The sequence below is a fragment of the Ostrinia nubilalis genome, chromosome 2 (assembly GCF_963855985.1).
Source record: "Ostrinia nubilalis chromosome 2, ilOstNubi1.1, whole genome shotgun sequence".
NCBI classification, from domain to species: Eukaryota; Metazoa; Arthropoda; class Insecta; order Lepidoptera; family Crambidae; genus Ostrinia; species Ostrinia nubilalis.
The window spans coordinates 14,431,776-14,455,181 of NC_087089.1; the positions used below are offsets into that span (position 1 = coordinate 14,431,776).

Genomic DNA, 23,406 nt, shown 5'->3' on the forward strand with positions numbered 1-23,406 from the left:
TTTGTTTTTCCTTTAAAAAAAATTGCAAGATCTGTGTCTAAGAAAGCTGCTCTTATTGCCTACTATGGATATGTGGCTTCCAACTTACGCTACGGAATAATCCATTGGGGAAACACGGCAAATGTAAATTTATTACCTGTATTTCGTGCTCAAAAAAGATGCATCAGAGCCATCTTCGGCGTCAGTCAAATGGTTAGTTGCAGGCAATTATTTCCTAAAGTGCAGATACTCAATCTTCCCTCACTGTATATTTTTGAAGTTTGTCTATTTGTAAAAAAATATGATTATTATTTTAAATCCAGGATAACCAGACTACATCGCAAAACTCGCAATAAAATAGATATACTACCCCATCATACATCGCGCACTAGTTATTTTTCAAATAGTTTCTTCGTTGTAGCACCTAAAATTTTTAACCATTTACCTGACAGCCTAAAAGAGTTAAATTATAAAAACTTCAAGACAGCACTGTGTGAAATTTTAGTCAAAAAATGTTATTACTCCTTAAATGAATATTTACGAGATAAAATTAGTTACTGATGTTATATTATTTAATTAGTCTAACTAGCCTACCTTAAGTTACAAGATTTTAAAATGTAAGATTGTTACTTGTTCTGAAGTTTGTTAAGTGTTTATTGTTTGTTATGTAGTTATAATTATGTTACAACTACGTAACTGAATTCATATGAATATAATATTGTACGCCCAATCGGCAGGTTATAGCGGTTGTATGTAAACATTTAAGATCTATGTTATTGTATTACCTATAACTAACACAATAAATGATTATTTGATTTGATTTGATTTGATTTGATTTAGTATTGATAGTAGCGCCCTCCTGTAAATGTCATAAATAAGGTTGTCCAACGTGCCAACAATCGGAACTAGTAATCGGGACATAATGATAAATATAAGAAAACCATAACTTACCTGTTTCGTCCAATTTCAGCATACACCCGCCAGCCTGATATCAGGTTGGCGGCTCATTTTGTAATTGTAATTGTTCCCGTTTTAGGGAGGTACAAAATTAATAACTAAAGGTACACCAAGGTACATCTCAGGTATTAAAAATTTATATTTATATTATTCAATTCTGTGACCATACACCCGCCATTCTGACGTTCACTTCGTTTTTCAAAAGTTTTGATAGACTTTACACTATCGTTATGTGCATACACGTACACAAGTAAAGCTCACTCGCCTTCGTGAGCTGCAGAACTATACCTACATATTTTATCAAAGTAACTAAAGGAGAGCAGGAAAATTTCGAATGCATTTTTGAGACACGGGTTTCATTTTATTCATGTAAATTAACGTTGTGTTGTCCTCAACATACATTATCATAACCTATTTGCTACATTTAAAAAAACCTGAAGGGAAAAACAACAGATCATACTGAAAGCTGGTTAATTAGAAATCTAGACCTTCACGCGAAACGCCGACGTGTTCTTTTCATAGCATCTGACATAGTGTCGAGTCGACGAAACAAATGACAGTCGCGTCGACTAACGTGACGTCATGACATGCGTGTGTAATTAGTTGATATAGCGTAGTGTAGTGGGCTTAATTTAATTGGTGCTTTTGTGTTGAAACACAATACTTTTCAAAATCTCTAATTGAAAAATCTTTAATAGAATCTTTGTTTTGTCTTTTGTTTTAGAAATATGTTTGAAGTCACACAGTGCCATACCTTGAACACATAGCCCTTTAGAGCCTTAATTTCATAGAAAGGACATCATCCACGTTTCATATATTTTTGGTCCAAAATCGAAAGTGCCGGCCAACAAAAAAAAGTGCTGTATTCTGACAGAATACGTCTGCCTTAGCATTTGTTACTATGGCACCAAAGTCGTAGCTCCACTGTGCGTCGAGTATTTGAGATCTAAAAGTCATCGACTATTCATACATTTTTTGTTCAAAATCAAAAGTGCCGGCCAAAAAATAAAAGTGCTGTCTTCTGACAGAATACGTCCGCCTTAGCATTTGTTACTATGGCACCAAAGCTGTAGCACCACTGTGCGTCGAGTATTTGAGATCTAAAATTCATCGACGATTCATACATTTTTTGTTCAAAATCAAAAATGTCGGCCAATTAAAAAAAAAGTGCTGTTTTCTGACAGGATACGTCCGCCTTAGCATTTGTTACTATGACACCGAAGCTGTATCACCACTGTGCGTCGTAGTATTTGAGATCAAAGTCAGTCGTTTCATATATTTTTAGAACTCAAATACTACGATGCACAGTGGTGCTACAGCTTTGGTGCCATAGTAAAAAATGCTAAGGCGGACGTATTCTATCAGAATACAGCACTTTTATTTTTTGGCCGGCACTTTTGATTTTGGACCAAAATGGATGATGTCCTTTCATGACTTTAACGTTTGTAAATTATTAACCTTATAAACTTATAATTTTTGTATTTTCTCGATAAATTCTTTAGAGCAATGAATTAATTAGGCTTCCTTCATCATATTACAGCCGTCTCTCATTACAGGCGTGTTTTTCTTTCGTTTAAGTCTTTAAAGATTCGGTAACGCAATATTTTACCAAACAGTGCGAAAGACGAGCCTTTATTTAAAAAATAATGGGCCAACTCTTGCCCGTATTAATTATCAACCCAACTCGGGAAGAAAAAACCGAGAAAAACGTTTTAACTTAGTGACGTCGGGTTCCGTAACAAATGAGAAGATAAAATAAAGTTTTTGTTCGTTATTTCATAAGAGAATTAAGTAGAGATTTTTGTTTTATGGTCTATATTGGGAGTAATAACTAACAATTTAGAGTTTTGACTGATTCCTAGAATACTAGATAATAGTAATACTTAATACTAACCAGATATGAACCTTCATTATAGCTTGAATAGCTTGAAGCATGTATTTAACTTTAATTTGAATTATATTTTGAAGTCCACGCGTCAGATTCTTCACTTACTGACAAAGTCCCTACAACTTATCTATCAGATAAACTTCTTTCCTTTTGATTTCTTGATACTTCTGTCTCTGATTTCTGGCATAGGTATAAAAGAACTGGCAATATTTATTTGTTAGTGCCATAATGTCAGGTAAATTACCTGGAACCAAGAGCCAGTGAAACTAGTCCAAAATGCTTCAAATATAGCTAATGCCTCTAATTTTTAGCTTCACTCAACTCTGTACTAGTAACATTATAAAGTGCATGAAACAGTGTACGAGTATGCAGACCATTCTAGTTTAAAATGCAGGCAGCAGATGCTCCCCGTTTCGCAACTTACTCGCAAACTGCTAAGCACTCTATCAATGTCATCCTGCCACTTGGAATTAACATGTTGTGATGTAAGTGAAAGAAATAAGATGAAATTATTATCTGATTATGTACATTTTGGGATATCTACCTGTATAGGTAGAAAGAAAGTACATTATAAATTAAAAATCAGTGTGATTAAGAAGAAGAAGAAAGAAAGATTAAAATTAATGCATTTTTTTTCTACTTACCTACTTGCGAAGTTTGCATACTTTAATCTAGCTGATTAATAAGACTCTAATAAGATCATAATAAACTGTCCATGGCATTTGAGTACACATTACACAAAAGTTGCAGCACTTTAAACGAGAACCATCCCGTTTAAGGTACAGTTTGAGGTTTCCCATGGAGCTAACCCTTTTTAACAGACTTATTAATCCTGTTTGCAGTGTCCCGCAAAAAACCGATCAGTTCGAATTTGACGTTCTAATCACACACTTGTGTATTCACACGACAGTCAAGTTTTGCGGAGTCCAGCAATTCTAGATTGCCGTGAGAAAGGGCCCTGAGAGCTAAAACATAAGATTAACTCTTAGCCAGTTCCCTATAATTAATTATCGTAACTAACGGAACCCTAACCCGTGACTTCATGAAAAGTTTAGCTGATAAATCGAACGGTCTAACGAGCCCTCGCGAAATGAAAAAACTTAGATTAATTCCAGTTTTCCTTGACAAATTAACGTCACTCTCCATAAAAGGGCCCTGAAATCTTGAGGGTTAGAAGTACACGCGATAAGTCTCACTTGAAATTAATTGGGTTTGGAAATATGAGATTAATTGCAGCTTGAATAAAGACTATTTTCGTACCTAAGTACAAAGAAAGAAGCGTATAACTACCTACACAAGATCGACACAAATGGTGACATCTCTTAATCAAAGGCCAAGGCACACTTACTTTTAATACATCCGGGCGAAACGCCTACTAAAAAAATATTATTATTGAACGGATAGGGAACGTTTCGCACATTCGTGCGAACGAATTTCGTGCGAAACTACTACTAACCCTTATTGTCGGTGAGCCATAAAATTAAGTAAATAAGATTTTTAGAACGCATGTAATTAATTTACCTTTTTAGTTAGCTCACTTTAGCACGCTTTTGCATCTAGATTTATATTTACCTATACTTTTACCGTATTGTACATGATAACCTGTGATTTTTGTATGGAGTTTGACAGATTTTTGACGTTTGTCAAAGTTAAAGTTAGATGGTGCAACCCAGTCTAAGAATAAAGTAAAATGACTCAAAAATTTTAAAATTAAACATAATTTTATTGTTTTCTTTGTTTTTTTTTTCATAAAGTTCTATAGTCAAAGTCAAAGTCAAAGTCAAAATTTCTTTATTTGTTTAGACTAATAAATAGTTCTTACAAATCGTCATTTTGCTCTTAAGGAGCCTCTACATGTCTCATAATCTTTTTACCCTACCAGCGCTTCGAGACCAACATTTGGCAAGTGCTGAGAAGAAGCGCCGCAACAAACTCAGTCACCACTGTCTGCCGGTTAATATAAATAAATATAAATAGTAGTAGGTAGTAGGTACATTCGATTCAGGAGCAGTTCACTGAATTTACCATGCATTCTTGTATGGTGTATCTTATAAGAATGGGTGTACAAGATTGCGTGGTATATTAAACAAGGTAGTGACGTGCTAATATCTAGACTTACATATTATAAAGGTATAGAGTATAGACCACTTGGGAAAGTAGGCATTACTTATAGTTTGTTTACTATGAATTTTTGCGCAAATCCTTCAATTTATTACTACACTGCACACTCTGATTTATTACTATAGTAGTAGCCATTTTAGACCATAACTTACGTTCAAAAGTTGATACGGTGTGTAATTTAACGGTCGAGTTTTGCATATTGATGATAGCGTGGCAATTTATGTGAATTGGAAAATAAATTTTACATAAAAGCGGTAGACATGCATATTTACTTTAAATGCATTAACATGGAACACGAATATTAATAATCAAGTTAACAAAGTATTACAGTATAATCGGCAGCATATAGTGGCGAATTAGTCATTAGGACAATTTTGTTTCATAAGCAACTTCCGATTTTCATAACTGTGTTTTATAGCCACGATAGCCGAACGGTGAAATGGTCGGAGTGGCCGATTCGAACAAGCTTATTTAGCTTAACACGAGGAGCTAACGGGACTATTAGTAATTTGTGCAATACAAATTGCTAATAATCTTTAAAAAAAAAAGGTATACTGCATAAGTTTCAAAATCGACTGAGGAAAGTTATCATTTAAAGAAAATTGATTATATTTCTATGTCAACAATTGAACCTTATTCAGAAAAGACACTAAAAACTAGATTCAAACTCAATATTATATGTCATTTCTTTTCAGAGCGTAAGAATCAATACCCATTTCTGACATCAAAGTAACAAAGAAATTCGAATTTTATTCATTCGGATTAAAATCGAAAGTTGCTTAGTTCAAAATAGGTGTTGATACTCCGCCGTACACTTTACATAATCTACTATAAGCACACCAAGTACATAAGTCTATATTTTAATTTACTAAAAGCGTTCTAATATGACGATAGACGGACATTTTAACATTTATTTTGATGTTTTATAGCCTGGTCCTTAAGCACGTAGAATTTTGTCGTGCTCACGGACCAGGCTTTATAGACACAATAAAAGCATACAGATTACTTTAGGAAAGAAGGAAGGTAGGAAGATCATAGGAAATACAACAATAATGCAGGCAGTCTTATATTCAGAGAGCAATCTCGTCCAGACAATCCGGGAAGAGAATACATCTATTTACGAGTAAAGAACCAATAAAGAACCACAATTTTTACAAACTCAGCATATTCAGTATAGAGAAAAATTGAAAAAGGAATATCTATGTTCCTTTTTCAACTTTTAATTTTCCCACGAACAAAGTTACCATATTCAAGAACCACAGATTAAATTAGTTATTATTCCTGATTAAGGCAACTTTAAATTTTGCAATGCGGCTAACATTTAACATTGTTAAAGACCGTTTCATCCACGAAGACGCGCCCCACCAATTTTTGGTCGAGGGAAGCGCGGGGTGCGGGGAGTTTGATCCGAGCAATCCGAGCTTCATTATTGTAGTGTGCGTGTGTACTCATGGTACTACTTAGCGTGTAACCGATAGCACACAAACATTGGAGGAAGAATGTCGCGTCTTCGTGGATTAAAAGATCTATACATACATCTTAATTATGTCATTGCCATGACCAACATGAAAAAAAGGACGAGCATATGTTTTTTTAAACATCCACTAAATTTTGTACCTGGAATCCTGGATCCACAGATCCCTGGTGTCCAGGGGAGGAAGCTCCGTCTCAGTGGAAGCAGCGGAGTGCTGAGGAGTGCCTCTTGGACCGAGGAACCTCCGCCAGGTGCACCGACGTTCTGTAATTAAATACCTAATGAGTAATCAGTTATGCCAAAGTTCGCTTAAAAGATTTATCATCAATATCTTTATGATCTGCAGGAGTGCCTTCGCTAAAGAGGTGAAATTCATTTTGCATTTTGTAGTCTACGAGTATGTTTCGTTCTTTGCGCTTAATGTGAGTTTACTATTGATCCTATCCGTGGACAATGGTGCTGCTTACTTACATTGTTACTCAATTTTTAAGTTATTATGATTTAGTAAGCCCTCAATGTAACTGTTTGTTGTCCTAAGTAAAGAGAATAAAAAATGCATTGGACCTACTCTCCCAGCGGTGTCCTGACGGGTTGGACAGGCCTTTTCGGCCTTTTTATGACTCCTGCTATCTTAGTTATTGGATAGACGATATGATGATGATAGTGACACAAAGTTCTAAAAAAATGAGAAAATGGCAATTGTAATCCTAATTAAATACGCGTCTTTACAATGTAACAACTAGTACCTACATTGTCATTAAAATGTCAACTTAGTCCTAATTGAGTAGACTGATAATACGATGTGAGCAAAATGTTTTATTCTGCCAATATGAATATTGTTGGGAAAATATTAAATCATTAAACTAACGAATCTCAAAATAAACGTGCAAATATAAATTACACAAATTATTAATTAATTGAAGTCTTCAAAGAGCCGTTAAATATTCCTGTCATTTTGCTGCTTAATTGATACTTATTCTTGAACTTAATGATGTAATTCAATGGAAAAGCTTAAGATGGAAAGTGCCGTCTATATCACAATTAGATTATATAAATGCTTTTTAACTAAAAAGTAAAGCTAGTAAGAACAGAAAGTATAATGTAATTCTTGAATTGCGTAATTCTTTAACCAATAAGAAAACTTATGAAGGTCGCGGGAAGCACCTGGATGCGGGCAGCTCATGATCATAGTGGAAATCCTCTGGGAAAGCCTTCGTCCAGCAGCGGACGACACTAGGTTGCAAGAAGAGCAATAAGTACACGTAACAATATGTCTACAATATAATTTTAAGGCTGGGTTGCACCATCTTACTTTATGATAACAAAAATCTGTCAAACTCCATACAAAAAACACCGGTTATCGTTACAGTCACGGTCAAAGTTTGGTGGTGAAACTCAGCCTAAGACTAGGCGTAGACCACCGATTTTTAGTTGGCCGATAGTTGTGCCCGCTGATTTTCAATTGTATGAAAAATCTGCCAAATCAATGTGCGCACTTCCATACTGATCAACTGCCCGACTAAACTATCGGCCGACGAAAAATCGATGGTCTGCGTCTAGGCTAAGTGTGTTAATAAGAATCTTTATCTACAGCAGTGGTTCTTAACCGGTGGTCCGCGGACCACTGGTGGTCCCTGGAGGCATTACAAGTGGTCCACGAAGACATCGTAATAAACAAGTGATGTGACGTGATGAGTCGAGTCAACATAACGCAAACGGGGTACAGTGGGCGAGAAATTGACCTCCCCTTTCATAGGATTTTGAAAAAAAAAAGTGGTCCCTCGTGACTTAAAGGTTAAGAACCACTGATCTAGAGTCTAGATAGACGAAAATGATATTTGGGGAATGATTCATTAAGTTGTCTAACAACATAGAGTCCTGGTAATTTTGGATGACTTTAATAGCATTTTGATAGTCATTATAAATATTCAGTAATTTCTAAGTCATCACCTTTATATTTTTAATCATTTGATACAACCCAAGAGCCAACCACCGTTGTTTATTGTCAGCACATAAATTTGTTTACAAAACTTCGAACGGTTACATTATCGGTATGTATTTAATCACTTAAAAGCATTCGTGTTTGTCGTGTACACGGAAGGTTCGATTTTGGGGCTATTCATCCCCAAGCCCAAAGGGTTGGGCCATTTCAACCCGATCGCCATGTTTTTGAGTAATGCCTAAATGGGACAAGACTTTAGAAAATGAGGAGACTTGAAGAGAGGCCGGAACTATCTTTTTCTGAGATTTTGCTCGTGTAAGTTTCACTTACAAAAACCTTTTGGATACGAAATTGTGTAAACATAATATACCCGGGGCAAGTAAAAAAGCGCCCTAAGTCTAAAATACGTTTTTTCAGCGTAGAACAAATTTCCATACATGTATTTATGTTATCTGTAAAAACAAATAATTTACTAACTTTACGAGTACGTATAAAATTACCAACTTACGTTTGTTTATGCATTTACTTTTTATTAACTAGCGGCCGCCCGCGACTTCGTACGCGTGGATCCCGTTTTATCCCCTTAAGGGTTGAATTTTACAAAATCCCGTCTTAGTGAGCACCTACGTTCTAAAAGGAACCCCCATACAAAATTTGAGACTTCTAGCACTTGTAGCTTCTGAGATTTCGTGATGGGTGAGTCAGTTAATTAGTGACCTTTCGCTTTTATAGATATACTTAGATGAAAAAACTTAGAACAATAATAAAAATAATACTTCTCAATATCAGCAGTACATTAATTTACTTTAACAACCCATGAGGTTTTCTTTCAATACCGGGACAACCAGTTCCGAGAATCTTTAAGAAGAAAATACAAAATAATAATTATTATAATTGAAGATCATCAATAATCTACTATATTTATAAGAACCGTTCAATAAAAGTACCTACTTGTATTCATCATAAATTACCTTCAAATCCTATACCAGTAATATTTCTAAAATTTCAAAACTCATTCAAACACTTATCGTAATTTAGCCCCGAAGATATATCTATTATGAGAGATTAAAAGACCGTTTCTCAGCAAAAAATGGACATCCTAATCCTAAGAGATTGACTCGTTCCAGACTTAATGGATGGAAACGTAAGGGATTTCTGGAATGCTAAGGTTTTATTCCAGCTACAATAATTATTTCTGTGTCCGTTCCTATTAGAATATTAGGAGCTTAGGCTTAGATTGTGAATCTGTGAAGCGAGACTTACTAAAGACAATCAGTGAAATAAATAATTAGGATTCAGTTTTCTTTTGTTTTTGAGTTGTTACATCTGAAGTTTGAAGAAGAAGACAAAAGAAAAGAATAAAGTTGATTTGCTTCATAAAAAAATAAGAGTAGTTAAAAATTTATTTCAACTAGGTTATAGAACCAAATTTAATTAATGCGCACTTACAAAATTATTAATCTATACTTATAATAAATCTGTAGAGAGGTCAATTCTGTACATGAAATATATTTTCAAAATAACTATCAGGGGGTGATTAGTGATCGATACTGATGCCTGTCTGTCTGTCTGTCTGTCTGTCTGTCTGTCTGTCTGTCTGTCTGTCTGTCTGTCTGTCTGTCTGTATGTTCCTTATAGAAACAAAAACTACTCGACGGATTTTAACGAAACTTGGTACAATTATTCTTCAAACTCCTGGGCAGGTTATAGGATACTTAGGAATTCCCACGGGAACGGGAATTAGCGGGAAAATCCTTTTGTATGAAAAATCTGAACCGCTTAAGTTAGACGCTTGAAATGGCAATGCCAGATTTAGTATGGAAAGTGGCGTCTTTTTTTTTTCGCGCGGCCATCGACCAAACTTTGTTTTTTGATTACAAAATAGTGTAATAAACCAAACTTAATATGGCATGTATACCTCTAAACTCAGTCTGAACTGAGTTACGAGCATTAGAAGTTTGATGATTTTCATACTAGATTTGCTTTTTGTGCGCAAGTTTTTTAAGAAATTGCAACAAAATATTGCGCTATTTATTATTGCGCTGATTCTGCTCCATATTGATGTCTGGAGCCTTTAATGGATGGTATTGTTTGTTTACACATACAATCACACTATTTTGTTGCAATTTCTTACAAAACTGCGCGCAAAAAGCAAATCTAGTATGAAAATCATCAAACTTCTAATGCTTGTAACTCAGTTCAGACTGAGTTTAGAGGTATACATGTCATAGTAAGTTTGGTTTATTACACTATTTTGTAATCAAAAAACAAAGTTTGGTCGATGGCCGCGCGAAAAAAAAAAGACGCCAATTTCCGGCATTGTCTTTTGGCATGCAGGTACCTTAGTAAACTTAAAGCTTAGTTACAACAGGATATTGCAAAATTCCCACGGAAACGGGAGTAAGCGGGAAAAAACATTTGTATGAAAAAATCTAAACCGCGTTAGATAGATGAAGGGGGTAAAACGGGATCCACGCGTACGAAGTCGCGGGCGGCCGCTAGTTTAAAATATTTTACGAAAATTTCTACATTATTTTAAGCGAAACTTATTATATTTTTAAATAACGCAATATTTTATTTAATAGTCTATTTATACTTCTATATTGGTTCCCTAGTATAAAATAATAATCTTCGGTATTATTCGCACTGGAATATCTGCTTGTCTATCAAAAACATTCAAAGTAGGCTACTGGGTTAACGTAAGTGCGCCTATTAACGACCCCCCAAAATTTGTATTCTATTACCGCCCTATTTTTCTTTCTTTCATAAAAGACATAATAACAGGTTCCAGAAAACACGTTACCTAAAAAAATCTAGATATGTTTATTGACTATCTAAACGATTAAAGTTTGTGTTCGTAAATAACCAGTAAACGGAGTTATTTGACATTAAATGGGACGCGCCCGCAACGGACGCACTTTTCATACTGACGCGCTCCCAGCTACTTAAGGTGCACCTTGTTATTAATTAGCGATTTTAACACATTTAAAATGAGTATACCAACAAGTTTTTGCATAACAATATTAATTCGTACTTTAGTTTCCTTAATAAACCCTCAATATAGCCCTCTCGCTGTATTTTTGTGGCTTAAATACAATTTTAAATAAGGGGCGGTAATAGAAACACTTTTAATAATTTGGTTCCTAATAACGACCCATGGCGTTGTTAGAATTTTGATAACCTTTTTTATTTTAGTATTTATATCTTTAATTACGCATTTAACCTCCATTTTGTTATCTTGATCGATTCATAAGAATATTTCACATAATTAAATCAATTAACGCCATACGTTAATTGTCATAGGTTTGGCATAAAACTGCAATGAACATTAAAGAATATCTCTTATAATGTATGACAATACATTTTATAAAAACCTGTTAAATTTTAATTAGTACCTATTTGATATAAAATAAAACCTAATAAAATTGATACTTCACTGATCACGTCTTCATTAAAGTAGATATTTTAGCTGGTTACTGTTTTTTTTTACGGTCGCTAATAGAATAAAGTAATATTGATACTTAATTCTATTACCGCCTCATAACTATAACGCCACCTGCGAAGACTTATAAGCCTGTATTTTGTATACAACTAACATTTATGACATGACACCAAACCAATCATGCGTTATCACAACTACTATGTAACTTTTTAAGATCTTTTGAATAATAAAAAAATATTTTAAAATAATTATACAGACAGTGTCCAATTGTCCATAGTTTAAATTAAAATACACAATTACACACAATTAAAATCAATGAAAAACTAATTAAAAATTATAGTCAAATTAAAAATAAAAATAAAAAATTAAATGAAAATTTAAATTTATTAAAACTCAATTACAGTTTAAATAATGACCCCCACTACTCACTAGAACACCGGGTACCGCGTAATCAAGTATAATAGAGGAATTTATTATTCTACTATTTCTGCTTGATTATTTATTTATTTTCGAGAAGCGTGCCTTTTCTCTTTTAATAATAAAAAAAATAACTTGAAAAAAAAAAACAAATTAACTAAACTAAAAGCAAAACAAATTTAACTTGAAAAAATCAAGTGGTTCCCGAGCCTCTGAGCGGGAATCGAACCCGTGCCTCTTGGAATATACCCAATTGAAGAGCAATATTCTTAGCGGTCGGTAATAGAAACAGAAAAAACGTTAATAGAAACACACCTCGTCTATAGGTCGGTAATAGAAACAACTGCTTTTTCCGAATAAATTGCTATTTATTAATTATTGTGTGATTGTATACTCATTGTTACTACTTGAATTCAAAGATTCCTTCATCATTGTTATAAATAAATTAAAGTGTCTTTTCTATCACCACGTCTTATATCTAATTTTCTAACGTTTATCCGAAGTCAGCTTAAACTGGCGGTAATAGGCGCATTTACGTTAGTTTAAGTTAGTTGTTCTGTTAGTCGAAACTTTGACAACTCTTATACATAATATAAATAACCGCACTATCTAAAATAAAACTTATTATAAGTATATTTCTAGGGTTTTATTATAGATATGTGTTTTAATGTGTGGTTATTGGCTGAAAAAAATTAGCTTTTAAAAAAGATGGAATATATTTTTCATGAAACTATTTTGTAGCCGATTGTATTCAAAACATTATATCAATCTAACACAATAAAGATACGTAATAATGGTAGAATCAATTTCCAAAACACTTTTCATGATAATATTTTACTTCAATTAAATGTTGATACTACATCATGATACAATTTTTATTTTAAAATGTTTTCTACCACAACTACTAGGCCAGTAGAATTAAACACAAAAATTGATTAAATCGGAAATAATTCCTACAAAAGATTTTTTTGCTTTAATGGCTTCATTGGTTGCCCATTAAGACTCTCCTAAGTTTTCGACTTCGACGGAGTTGTGCTTAAGTGGTGGGGGCCCCCGAAAGGGGCGTTTTTTCGGTTTTCCGGTTATACCGCGTAAAGGACTTACCCTATCGAAAAGTGGTCTTCATGACGGTTGAAGGGCACTTAATCCTGCATTGAATAAGACCAAATTCAAATGTTTTGGATAAACCGTTCCCGCGCTAAAGTTCGGAAAAGTAGAAAATATACGTATAATTAATGACCCTCTCCACGTCCAATGGCTTGTTACCCACAGGCTTCCAAGTCTTGAAAAGGGCCACCTCAACCAGTGTAATCCTATCAAGGCTTACGAGCTTGATGCGCCTATCCTTGTGCGTCCCAGCCGTTCCTTAACTGCGGTTGGTGCACCTCTTCCTTGCACTCTCCTGAACGACCCTGTGTTACCTACTGTGGCAGTCCCTCTTCCTTGCAGCCTCCTGCACGACTACGTTGCCTAGCCGTATGCCTGGTCCAAGGTTCGACGCCACAAAATCAACTTCGCACGCGTGAAAATAGTTTAAATACTATTTTCCGTGCTTGCAACATTTTTCTTTACTGCTTCGGCTCTATTAGTCGTAGAGTGATTGTATATATCCTATAGCCTTCCTCAATTTATGAGCTATTCAACACAAAAAATATTATTTCAATCAAACTAGTAATTCTTGAGATTAGCGCGTTCAAACAAACAATCAAAAAACTCTTCAGCGTTTTAATATGAACTTGTTGTTGTTGATTTTTGGCGTCAAACCTTAGACCAGGCATACGGCTAGGCAACGTAGTCGTGCAGGAGGATACAAGGAAGAGGGGCAGCCACAGTAGGTAACACAGAGTCGTTCAGGTGAGTGCCAGGAAGAGGTGCAGCAACCGCAGTTAAGGAACGGCTGGGACGAACAAGGATCGGCGAATCCAGCTCGTATGCCTTGATAGGGTTACACTGGTTGAGGCGCTCCTTTTCAAGACTTGGAAGCCTGCGGGTAACGAGCCATTGGACGTGGAGAGGGTCATTAATTATACACATATTTTCTACTTTGCCGAACATTTGCACGAGAACGGTTTGTTCAAAACATATGAATTTGGTCTTATTTAATGCAGAATTAAATGCCCTTCAACCATCAGGAAGACCACTTTTCGATAGGGTAAGTCCTTTACGCGGTATAACTGGAAAACCGAAAAAGCGCCCCTTTCGGGGGCCCCCACCACTTAAGCACAACTCCGTCGAAGTCGAAAACTTAGGAGAGTCTTAATGGGCAACCAATGAAGCCATTAAAGCAATAAAATCTTTTGTAGGAATTATTTCCGATTTAAAAGCTAATTCTACTGGACTATACATTAGGTACCAAACCATTTAAGCTGTCGCTATACACCTACACTCTAAATAAGCACTCTAGAAGTTTCAGCCTCTATCTCTATAGGATTTCTCGCAAAGTTGTTGCAATCGGATTGGCGATGCCGGTCTGAGTACCGAGTTAGTGTTCGCCACAAATGAAGTTAGAGGTCGCAGACTCAGTTCTACGAAGGAGCACGAAATAAGTATCTAATGGAATTTTCGTCTTTGTGTGATAAATCCTTATAATTTCGTGAGTAGGTACAACTGAGGTCATATTTGAAAGAAAAATACTACATCTATGCTACTAGATGCTAGAAAGGACGAGTTATTTCATTATTTACTACATACTTTTTTGTGAGACCAAAGAGGTATAGGAACAGGTGCTAATAAATACTTTCGAAAAAACACGTCACTCGCTAAACGAGTTAAATCTGTCACGAATCTCTTTGTCTAGGGAGCAGATATCGATAGGAAGAAAGAAATATTATTAAGAAGCAACGTTAGTGGACGGAGCAGTCCTAGGTACTTTGCAATTCAATAACGATACCCATTGCAATACCACGCAGCCACGTTAGTCGAACGGTGAAGGGGTCCGACTGGCTGATTCGTGATCCGGGGAACGCGGGTTCGGTCCCCGCCGCCGCTCGACTATTGTGGTGAGCTCACTCGTGACACAAGCATATTTAGCTTAGTACGAGGGGCTAACGGGACTATTAGTAATTTGTGCAATAACAAATAATCGTTAAAAAATGGACTCGTCAGATAACGGACAGGCAGGCACACTGGTTTTGGCATCGTCCGCAGATAAATTGGCACATTTAACCTACTGTACCTAGCTCCACTGTGGCTTGGTGTTCACGTGCTAGTTCACATTGTGTTTAGTTTAATAGCCTCAAAGGCCCGGCATTAGTGGCGATCATTGGATTGAGTAAGGACCAGTCTTTGTGAGGAGATTTGCGCATTTAGTTAAATACTGTTTGGGAATCCTTGAGTACTCGAAATGGCATTTGGATCTAATTGAATATCTTGAAAGGCCACTGGAAGAGGCGAGATAGGGTAAATTGGTTTGTATGAGGGTCTATTACTTAATGGACTGCCATAGGCTGGGTAGTGATGATGATGACTGGTAATAAAAGATTCAGGCATTTGATTCCAATAAAGCAATTTACGTTCTGCATAAAGGTGATCGTCGAAAATCAGACTTCATTAAACAGGAGAGTAATATTATAAAGAGTTTGTTTATTTTTATTGAATACCTAGGCTCCGAAACTACTGGAAAATCTTAAATTATTTCTGACTAGGGGCCCGCCCGCGACTTCGTACGCGTGGACCTCGTTTTACCCCCTTAGTTCGTAAATTCAGTTGTTAGATATCATGTTGATAGATGGCGTTTTACGGCTTCCCCCTCATGAATATTTACGATCAAAAACAGTAGTTTGTCCAGCGCTGTAGATTTTAACCAATGACGATAGATGGCGCTTTTTAGACACGACTTATTTATTGATATTTATTTATCACATCGTCATAAATTATAGCCTATTTGTTAATCTGGGTTATAAACAATAATACTGTAAATCAACGAAATCCGTTTAGTACTTTTTGCGTGAAAGAGTAACAAACATCATGACATCCAGACATCCAAACTTTTGCATTTATAATATTAGTAGGAAGGATAAAAATAGGTGATACGACGTTCACAGGGGCAGCTAGTTAAATAATAAAATATTAGGTAGGTAGGTAAGTACATACTTACCTACCTAAGGTTAGTTGGGAAAAACCGACCGGTCTCTACCATACCCCAATCGTTCAAATAGTCTTGGGAATACCTAAACTGTCTAATGGACCCACTTAAAAATTCATAAGACCTGTATAGAAGTTTACTGTTGCTTGTCATAAGTCAAATGAAAGGTCAAACTATTGTAACATCGACCTAGTTTTAACATGACGCAAAAGTTTTAAAGTAGATACCTACACAAATATACAGTCGAGTTCATTAATATTATTGGCAGTGCTAATGTTTTCAAAATATTGTACCGCCGAAGCGCAGTCAATTCTGCGCTACCCCCACATATTTATGAATATATTGTTTAATTCCATCAACTGAACCTTTAAATTATTTCAGAGAGTGCATTTTCAAAATTATACATATAAGTTGCCAAATTCGTGATTAGTAATACATGGTAATACAGAATTAACTGAATCTGCAAACAAGAGCTAGATAACTAAATCATCATTGTTGATCGTTGAAAAATGAACGTGTTAAAGAAAGAAAAATGTATAATACCTTTTAGCACTTTACCAGAAATATAAATTTGAAAACACTGCAACTATTAAGCCAACTATTAAACGATAATAATAGATCGTCATATTATTATTACGCCTCTTGTCCCGTTGGGCCAACGTCACTCGGCAAACATTCGCACAAACCAATATTTGCCCCAACAACATTGCTGCCCACGTTGAAATTGAAACCGCCCTAAGCGATGGAAAGAATTTTTTCACCAAGTTAAATTGGGGATTGGCAGAATAAAATCAACTGGGTCAGAGCTATAATGGTAATGCAAATGGAGTAGTTAATGCATTTCAATGTTTGCCGGATACTGTTAAATGTATGGAAATACTTAATTTGCTGAGCCAAAGTTTTATAAAATGTGAATCGTCTAGAATTTTCTTGGTACTTATAGAGCCGGGACTTAACGTTTCTATTTCGATATCAAAGAACTTTATTGTTATTGGTTGGTTGATTTATAAAAGGAAACTCGCAGTTACCCCCATATGTTACAATATTTACCTTCCGAGCTCGTATACAGTGTGTCCGGGCATGTAGTGATCAAAATTTAAGGGCGAAATCTAGGGACAATTTTATCTATAAAAAATACTTCAAATTTGGGGCTTGACCCATTTATCGCAAAATTAGAATAGCTCAAACACTAATAATACAATGCAAATAAAACATACTTTTACACCTGGTTTTTCTTTTGTTGGGAAATAACTGAAAAAGAAGTGAAAAAAATCATGTATTTTTCTAATTAAATCCATTCTTACTCCCATAAAATGTATGAAACTTGTGTCTGTTTTATACTTCTACTAAAAGATAATTTTATTAGCTATCGCATGATATAAAATATTTGTTATTCTGATGTTAAAGTTTCTAAAGACTGTAAAGTTTCATCAAAATCCGTTCAGTAGTTGAAGCGTGAAAGAGTAACAAACACATCCATTATATCCTTACAAACTTTCGCATTTATAATACTTATTAATTAGTAGGATTGATCCGTAAATTATTTAATGAGATTTCCAATGAGCAATAAATCTTAATGAAAATCAATTAATTCAATCATTACAGGAAAATCTCTTACAAGCCAAACAACAGAACGAAAAAAACATTCTATTTCATGTTAATAAATCAAAATTACAAATCTCCTCGAAGGATTCCAACCTTATTCGAAAACCAGGGTATCATTAATTTAAGTCGATTCAAATAAAGTCCACTCACTCGAGGGACTTATAATCTCAAAGGATTTGACAGAGCTGGCATATCTTGACAGAGTAGGCATCTTTTATGATGATATAAGCCCCTTCCAAGAGATTTAACTCATTTATATAGGGTGTAAACAAACTGTTTGACTGAACGTTTAGGCTAACTTAACAATAACTGGTGTTTCTTGTATGGAATTTGACAGATTTTTGACGTTTGTTAAAGTTAAGGTAAGATGGTGCAAATCAGCATTAGTCTCCACAGAATACATACTTTTTGACGTCCGATAGTTTAGTCAGGCAAGTGTTAAAACGGGACTATTCCTACCTCTCGTTCCCACCGCCTGCAACTCCTGTGTAGGATTTATAGCTTGACCGCCAATAAAAACCCAACCATTGAGGGTCAAGTTGCGTTCAGAGTAAAACACCCTCAATTATTTTCACATGTTTTAGTTTCTTTTTACATCTTGTAAAAGTAATAAATTACTAATACACGTTGTTCTTTCATCTACGAAATTATGTCGTTCTAATATTTTCCCGCCTAGGGTCTAAATTCACTGGTAATTTATTGTCAACAACCTGTATAAATTGGAGTCGTACTTTGCAGTACCTATCTACAATTCAAAAACATTGCTTTATTCGTTTCCCTTACACAGCCTTAGATATTTCCATGTATAAGTGAGACAAAAATCTGACAAAACGTAATCTTATTACGAGTGTACCCCCAAGACTAATTCGTTTGGTGGACTTTGCAAAGGAAGAAGTCCTAATAGAAATATGACAATTTGAAATGTGATTGTGAAAATTAAATAAGGATGAGATTTAAACATACTTTGTTTTCTCTAAAAATACACTTCTGCAATTATGATGAAATAAAATGTTCTTGTTGTAGAACAAAACAATTTAGCGCTTTAACCGACTACAGGTAGATTGTGAATCTTATTATAATCGCAGAAGGTCTCAATTATGATATTATTTCCAAAGTACAAAGATTATCTCAACCAGTTTGTGCTTAATGATTTATTGAGTCGTTAGGAATACTTGAGAGACTTTAATTATTTAATTAGAAGCTTCCTTAATTAATAGGCGTGGAAGTTTCGGAAATATGTTTTCATTTTGCCCGAATATCTTTACGAACTGTGTTTCCCAAAGGAATATTAATTTAGGCTCTCCAAATAGACTAATTTCCAGATGTTATTAGAAACATGTACCTGAGGCTAGTTTACAATAGGTTATTTTACTCTTCTCTCTAGAGAACCATCGTGTCGGTTCCGTAAAGGGAGGTGTTTACTTTGTGAACAGATAACATAAATCCAGCGACATTTATCACAGAAAATGTTAATATCGAGAACGTGAGCCAGAAAAGTTTGGATCAAAATTGTGGCTGGATAATTAGCTGTCTGTACCTTAAGCAATTCGATACATCCTTTTGCTTGCTCATGAATGGGTAAAATATGCATAAAGTTTGTTCCTTTGCAATATCTACCTACATTCAAGAATGGTCCTGTAGAGTCTGCTGGGTCATTATTCAAAGTTTGGCTTTAGCAGACTAATCAAAAAACAGAATTCCACCTCTTTGCACTATTGTCACATACAAGTTTTATTGTTATTGTCATACACAAGTCCTATTCAGTCAGGATCTACAGAATGGCAGCCAAGAAACCAGTAAGGGCAGAGCAGTCTCGGAGCAAGCTCTCGTGGAATTCGAATCACAAACTTAAAGGAGTTCCAAGAAAAATAGCGCCTTCTCTCCATTGCATGGCGGGAGCCAGAATTGAAGGATATATTGAACTTTCTATAGAACAAAAGACCATCATTGATGATGGAACCGATCGCTGTGTTCAGTTTCCTCTATTACTACTCCTGAATGGTCAGGAGTATCAACAATATAGCAACCAAGAAGCCCAATCAGTGAAGGTTGAGTACCTAGTCTTGAAGAAAAGCTGTCATGGAAACTGCAACGAACAGAAGAATATAGAAGGATTTCGAAGTACTACATCAACTTCCTTCATTTATTTTGCAAAGGCGGAAATAAAGGAGGGTCACTCTTGCCACTCACTGCCAAGCTGGGAGACTACAGGGGTATTTAACCTTTTTATAGAACAAAAAACCATCACTGTTTCCATTCACTACTTATAAATACCGATTGGAGGCGCACCAAGCCAGCCGGCCGCCCAGCCCGCTCCCAGGCCCTTCCTCTGTCGCGCCAGGAGTTGGACTGTCAGCGCGTACGTCAGCAGCATCACACCAAGAGGTATGTAGAAGGAGATGATAGAGCTAATCGCCTTGTTTAGCTTCCACTATTACTACTCCTGAATGGTCAGGATCTACAGTATGGCAACCAAGAAGCTCAATCAGTGAAGGTTGAGTACCTAGTCTTGAAGAAAAGCTGTCATGGAACCCGCAACGAACAGAAAAATATAGGAGTTCGAAGTACAACATCAACTTCCCTTCATTCCATAGGCGGAGATAAAGGAGGGTCACTCTTTCCACTCACTGCCAAGCTGGAAGACTACAGGGGTATTTAACCTTTTTACAGAACAAAAAACCATCACTGTTTCCATTCACTACTTATAAATACCGATTGGAGGCGCACCAAGCCAGCCGGCCGCCCAGCCCGCTCCCAGGCCCTTCCTCTGTCGCGCCAGGAGTTGGACTGTCAGCGCGTACGTCAGCAGCATCACCCCAAGAGGTATGTAGAAGGAGATGATGGAGCCGATCGCCTTGTACAGCGGGTCGGGGACTTGGCACACGCCGCCGATGAGCACCGATTCTTCGTTCTGTGGAAGGAGAAGGTGATAAGTCATCGTCATCATCATCAACAGCCCTTTACAGTCCACTGCTGGACTATGAGCCTCCTCCACTATAGTGGAAGGTTTTGCCATAATCCCCACGCTTGGCAGGCGGGTTGGAGATCGCAGTTTAAAAGATTGATGTTTTTCAAAGAGCGCTGCTGCCCGTCCTCTGTTTAATGTGTAGCCCCTAAGTCGCCTCTTACGACACCCGCGGGAAGAGTAAGGGTTAGTGACAAAATGTATTCTACTCTGCCGTCACCACACAGGTGATAATTAAAGGTTGGTAAAAAGATGAATGCATGTTGAGCTACCTTTATTGTAGCTATAGTGTTTATAAATACAGTAGGATCTTATGCAGTTGTTATTAAGGGCAAATGGCAGACTTTAACATCTAAGATTTTTTTCCAAGTTATCTTTCTATCCTGTCCAGGTGTCTGTCAGGTGTATTTATTTGTATTACCAAAGCATTCTCATATGAATATTGGCATTACCAGAGGGCTTACGTAAGTGTGAGTTTACATCAAACGTCGTCATTAGTGAGCGCGTCAAAAAATCTATGAAGATTTTAGTTCTTGAAAGTGTTCGTCATTTTTTTACGCAGTCACTAGTGAAGACGTTTGATGAAAACTCACACTAAGCGTAGGCGCACACCGTTGATTTTTAGTTGGCAGATTGTTGTGCCCGATTTTAATTTGTATGAAGAATCGGCCAAATCGAGTCGGCGTAGTGTGCGCACTCCCATACATGCCCATACTGATCAACTGCCCGACTAATCTATCGGCCGACGAAAAATCAACGGTGTGCGCCTACGCTAAGCCCCCAGTTCACATAGTAGCTCCCGAATTAGTTGAGACCTCTCTAAAAACATCATTCCGTTCTTCGGACACTATTGAATAAACCCCTGATCCGATTAAGCCATTAGTCTTATAAGTTCTCAACACCTTTTCGCCGGTCTTAAGAAGACTGACGAATTTGCAACCATTTTGATTCAAAATTTATATTTTGAGGACATTTTATTAAATGGCGCAGTGAAAAATGGACCAGACATTTTTATTGGAAACTCAATAGCTTTGTCATTATCAGTAATGACAACATAACAGACTGTGTGGTGATTGGAATGAATGAATGACGGTTTAGCCTTTCCCACGACAATCCAGTTTTACGGGATCCCGCAAAACTGGACTTTCGTGTGAACACTAATGTGTTGTAATGTTTAACCGCCTCTGTGGTCTAGTGGCTAGACCACCTGCTTCAGACGCAGAGGTCCCGGGTTCGATTCCCAGTGGGGGCATTTTCTGTTCGGTTTGGTTGGTGGTAGGGCTTGTTCCAAGTCCGCCTGGCTAGCTACCACCATCTTACCTAAGTATTTCGCCATAACAACAATGTTAACAGCATTGTTGTGTTCCGGCAGTTAGAGGTAAGATAGCCAGTTCCTCTGTGGTTGAGGATTCCGGGTGAAGCTCGCTTCCACCTTCATCAGGTGAGATGCAGGCCAAGAGCTTCCAGGTTGTAGATGAAAAAAAAACACACACAAGAGTGTGTATTTGAAATTCGATTCGATTGAAATCGAATTCTAAATTCAAACAGATCGTTTTTTTTTGGGGGACACTGCAAACGGGATGGTTCGCGTGAAAATTAAATGTTGATATGATAACAGGTATACTTCTCAATATGATCCTGCAAAAAACAGGATGTCTCCGTGGGAAAAAGTCCTAAAATAACCTTTTTACCAATACAAATTTATCAATACCTTTACAAACTAGGATCTGATTAACGAATGCTTTACGACTCCAATAATAAGAACCTACGGCTCATTCAGCATCCATCAGCATCTCGCGTGTCTTATCACAAAGTAATAAGGTCTACATTCGAGTACTTTTTGGGACGTGTACAAAAATCTTCAAGAAATGTTCCGTTCCGTGAAATATGAGGCCACTTAATGAAATTGGATCCAAGGTACGAGTTGATCGATAGCAGGGATGTTATGGATATCCGTAACCGTAACCGAAACTATCGGATATCCGAGATAAAAAAATATCCGTAACAGTAACCGATTCAAAAATTTCAGATAGTTTCGGATAAAAGCAGAGTCTAAATGTTAATATTTTTTAATATTTGTTATTTGTCTGACATTCCCTGGCACCATCAAATATCCCCGTCTGTTTTACCTTTATCATAGGTGTCGTCATAGTACATAGAGTGGCTATGTGGTTCGCGAGGCACCGTGCTATTTGAATTTCACTAAGTAACTGAAATTATCCGAACCTTTCAAAGTCAAAGTCAAAGTCAAAATTTCTTTATTTGTTTAGACTAATAAATAGTTCTTACAAATCGTCATATGCTCTTAAGGAGCCTCTACATGTCTCATAATCTTTTTACCCTACCAGCGCTTCGAGACCAATCCGGATAATCCGAAAAGATTTGATATCCGTAATCGTAACCGAAACCGGTTTAATATTATTATAATATCCGTAACCGTATCAATAACCGAAACTTCATGTCCATAACATCCCTGTCGATAGCCATAACTCAAAGGTTTCACTTGATCGTTTCTTTTCTCACTTATTTCTG

General features: G+C 36.3%; 1 protein-coding gene across 1 annotated transcript in view; it reads right to left on the minus strand.

Annotated features, from left to right (window-relative positions):
• The window catches only part of LOC135084983 (5-hydroxytryptamine receptor 2A), a 135,049-nt gene that overhangs the window by 11,486 nt on the left and 100,157 nt on the right, over positions 1 to 23,406 (minus strand). Inside the window, exons 5-6 of the mRNA XM_063979747.1 lie at positions 20,622 to 20,820; positions 6,563 to 6,683 (exon numbers count right to left, since the gene is read on the minus strand). Of these exons, the coding sequence (XP_063835817.1) occupies positions 6,563 to 6,683; positions 20,622 to 20,820 (320 nt within the window). The remainder of the gene's footprint in view (positions 1 to 6,562; positions 6,684 to 20,621; positions 20,821 to 23,406) is intronic.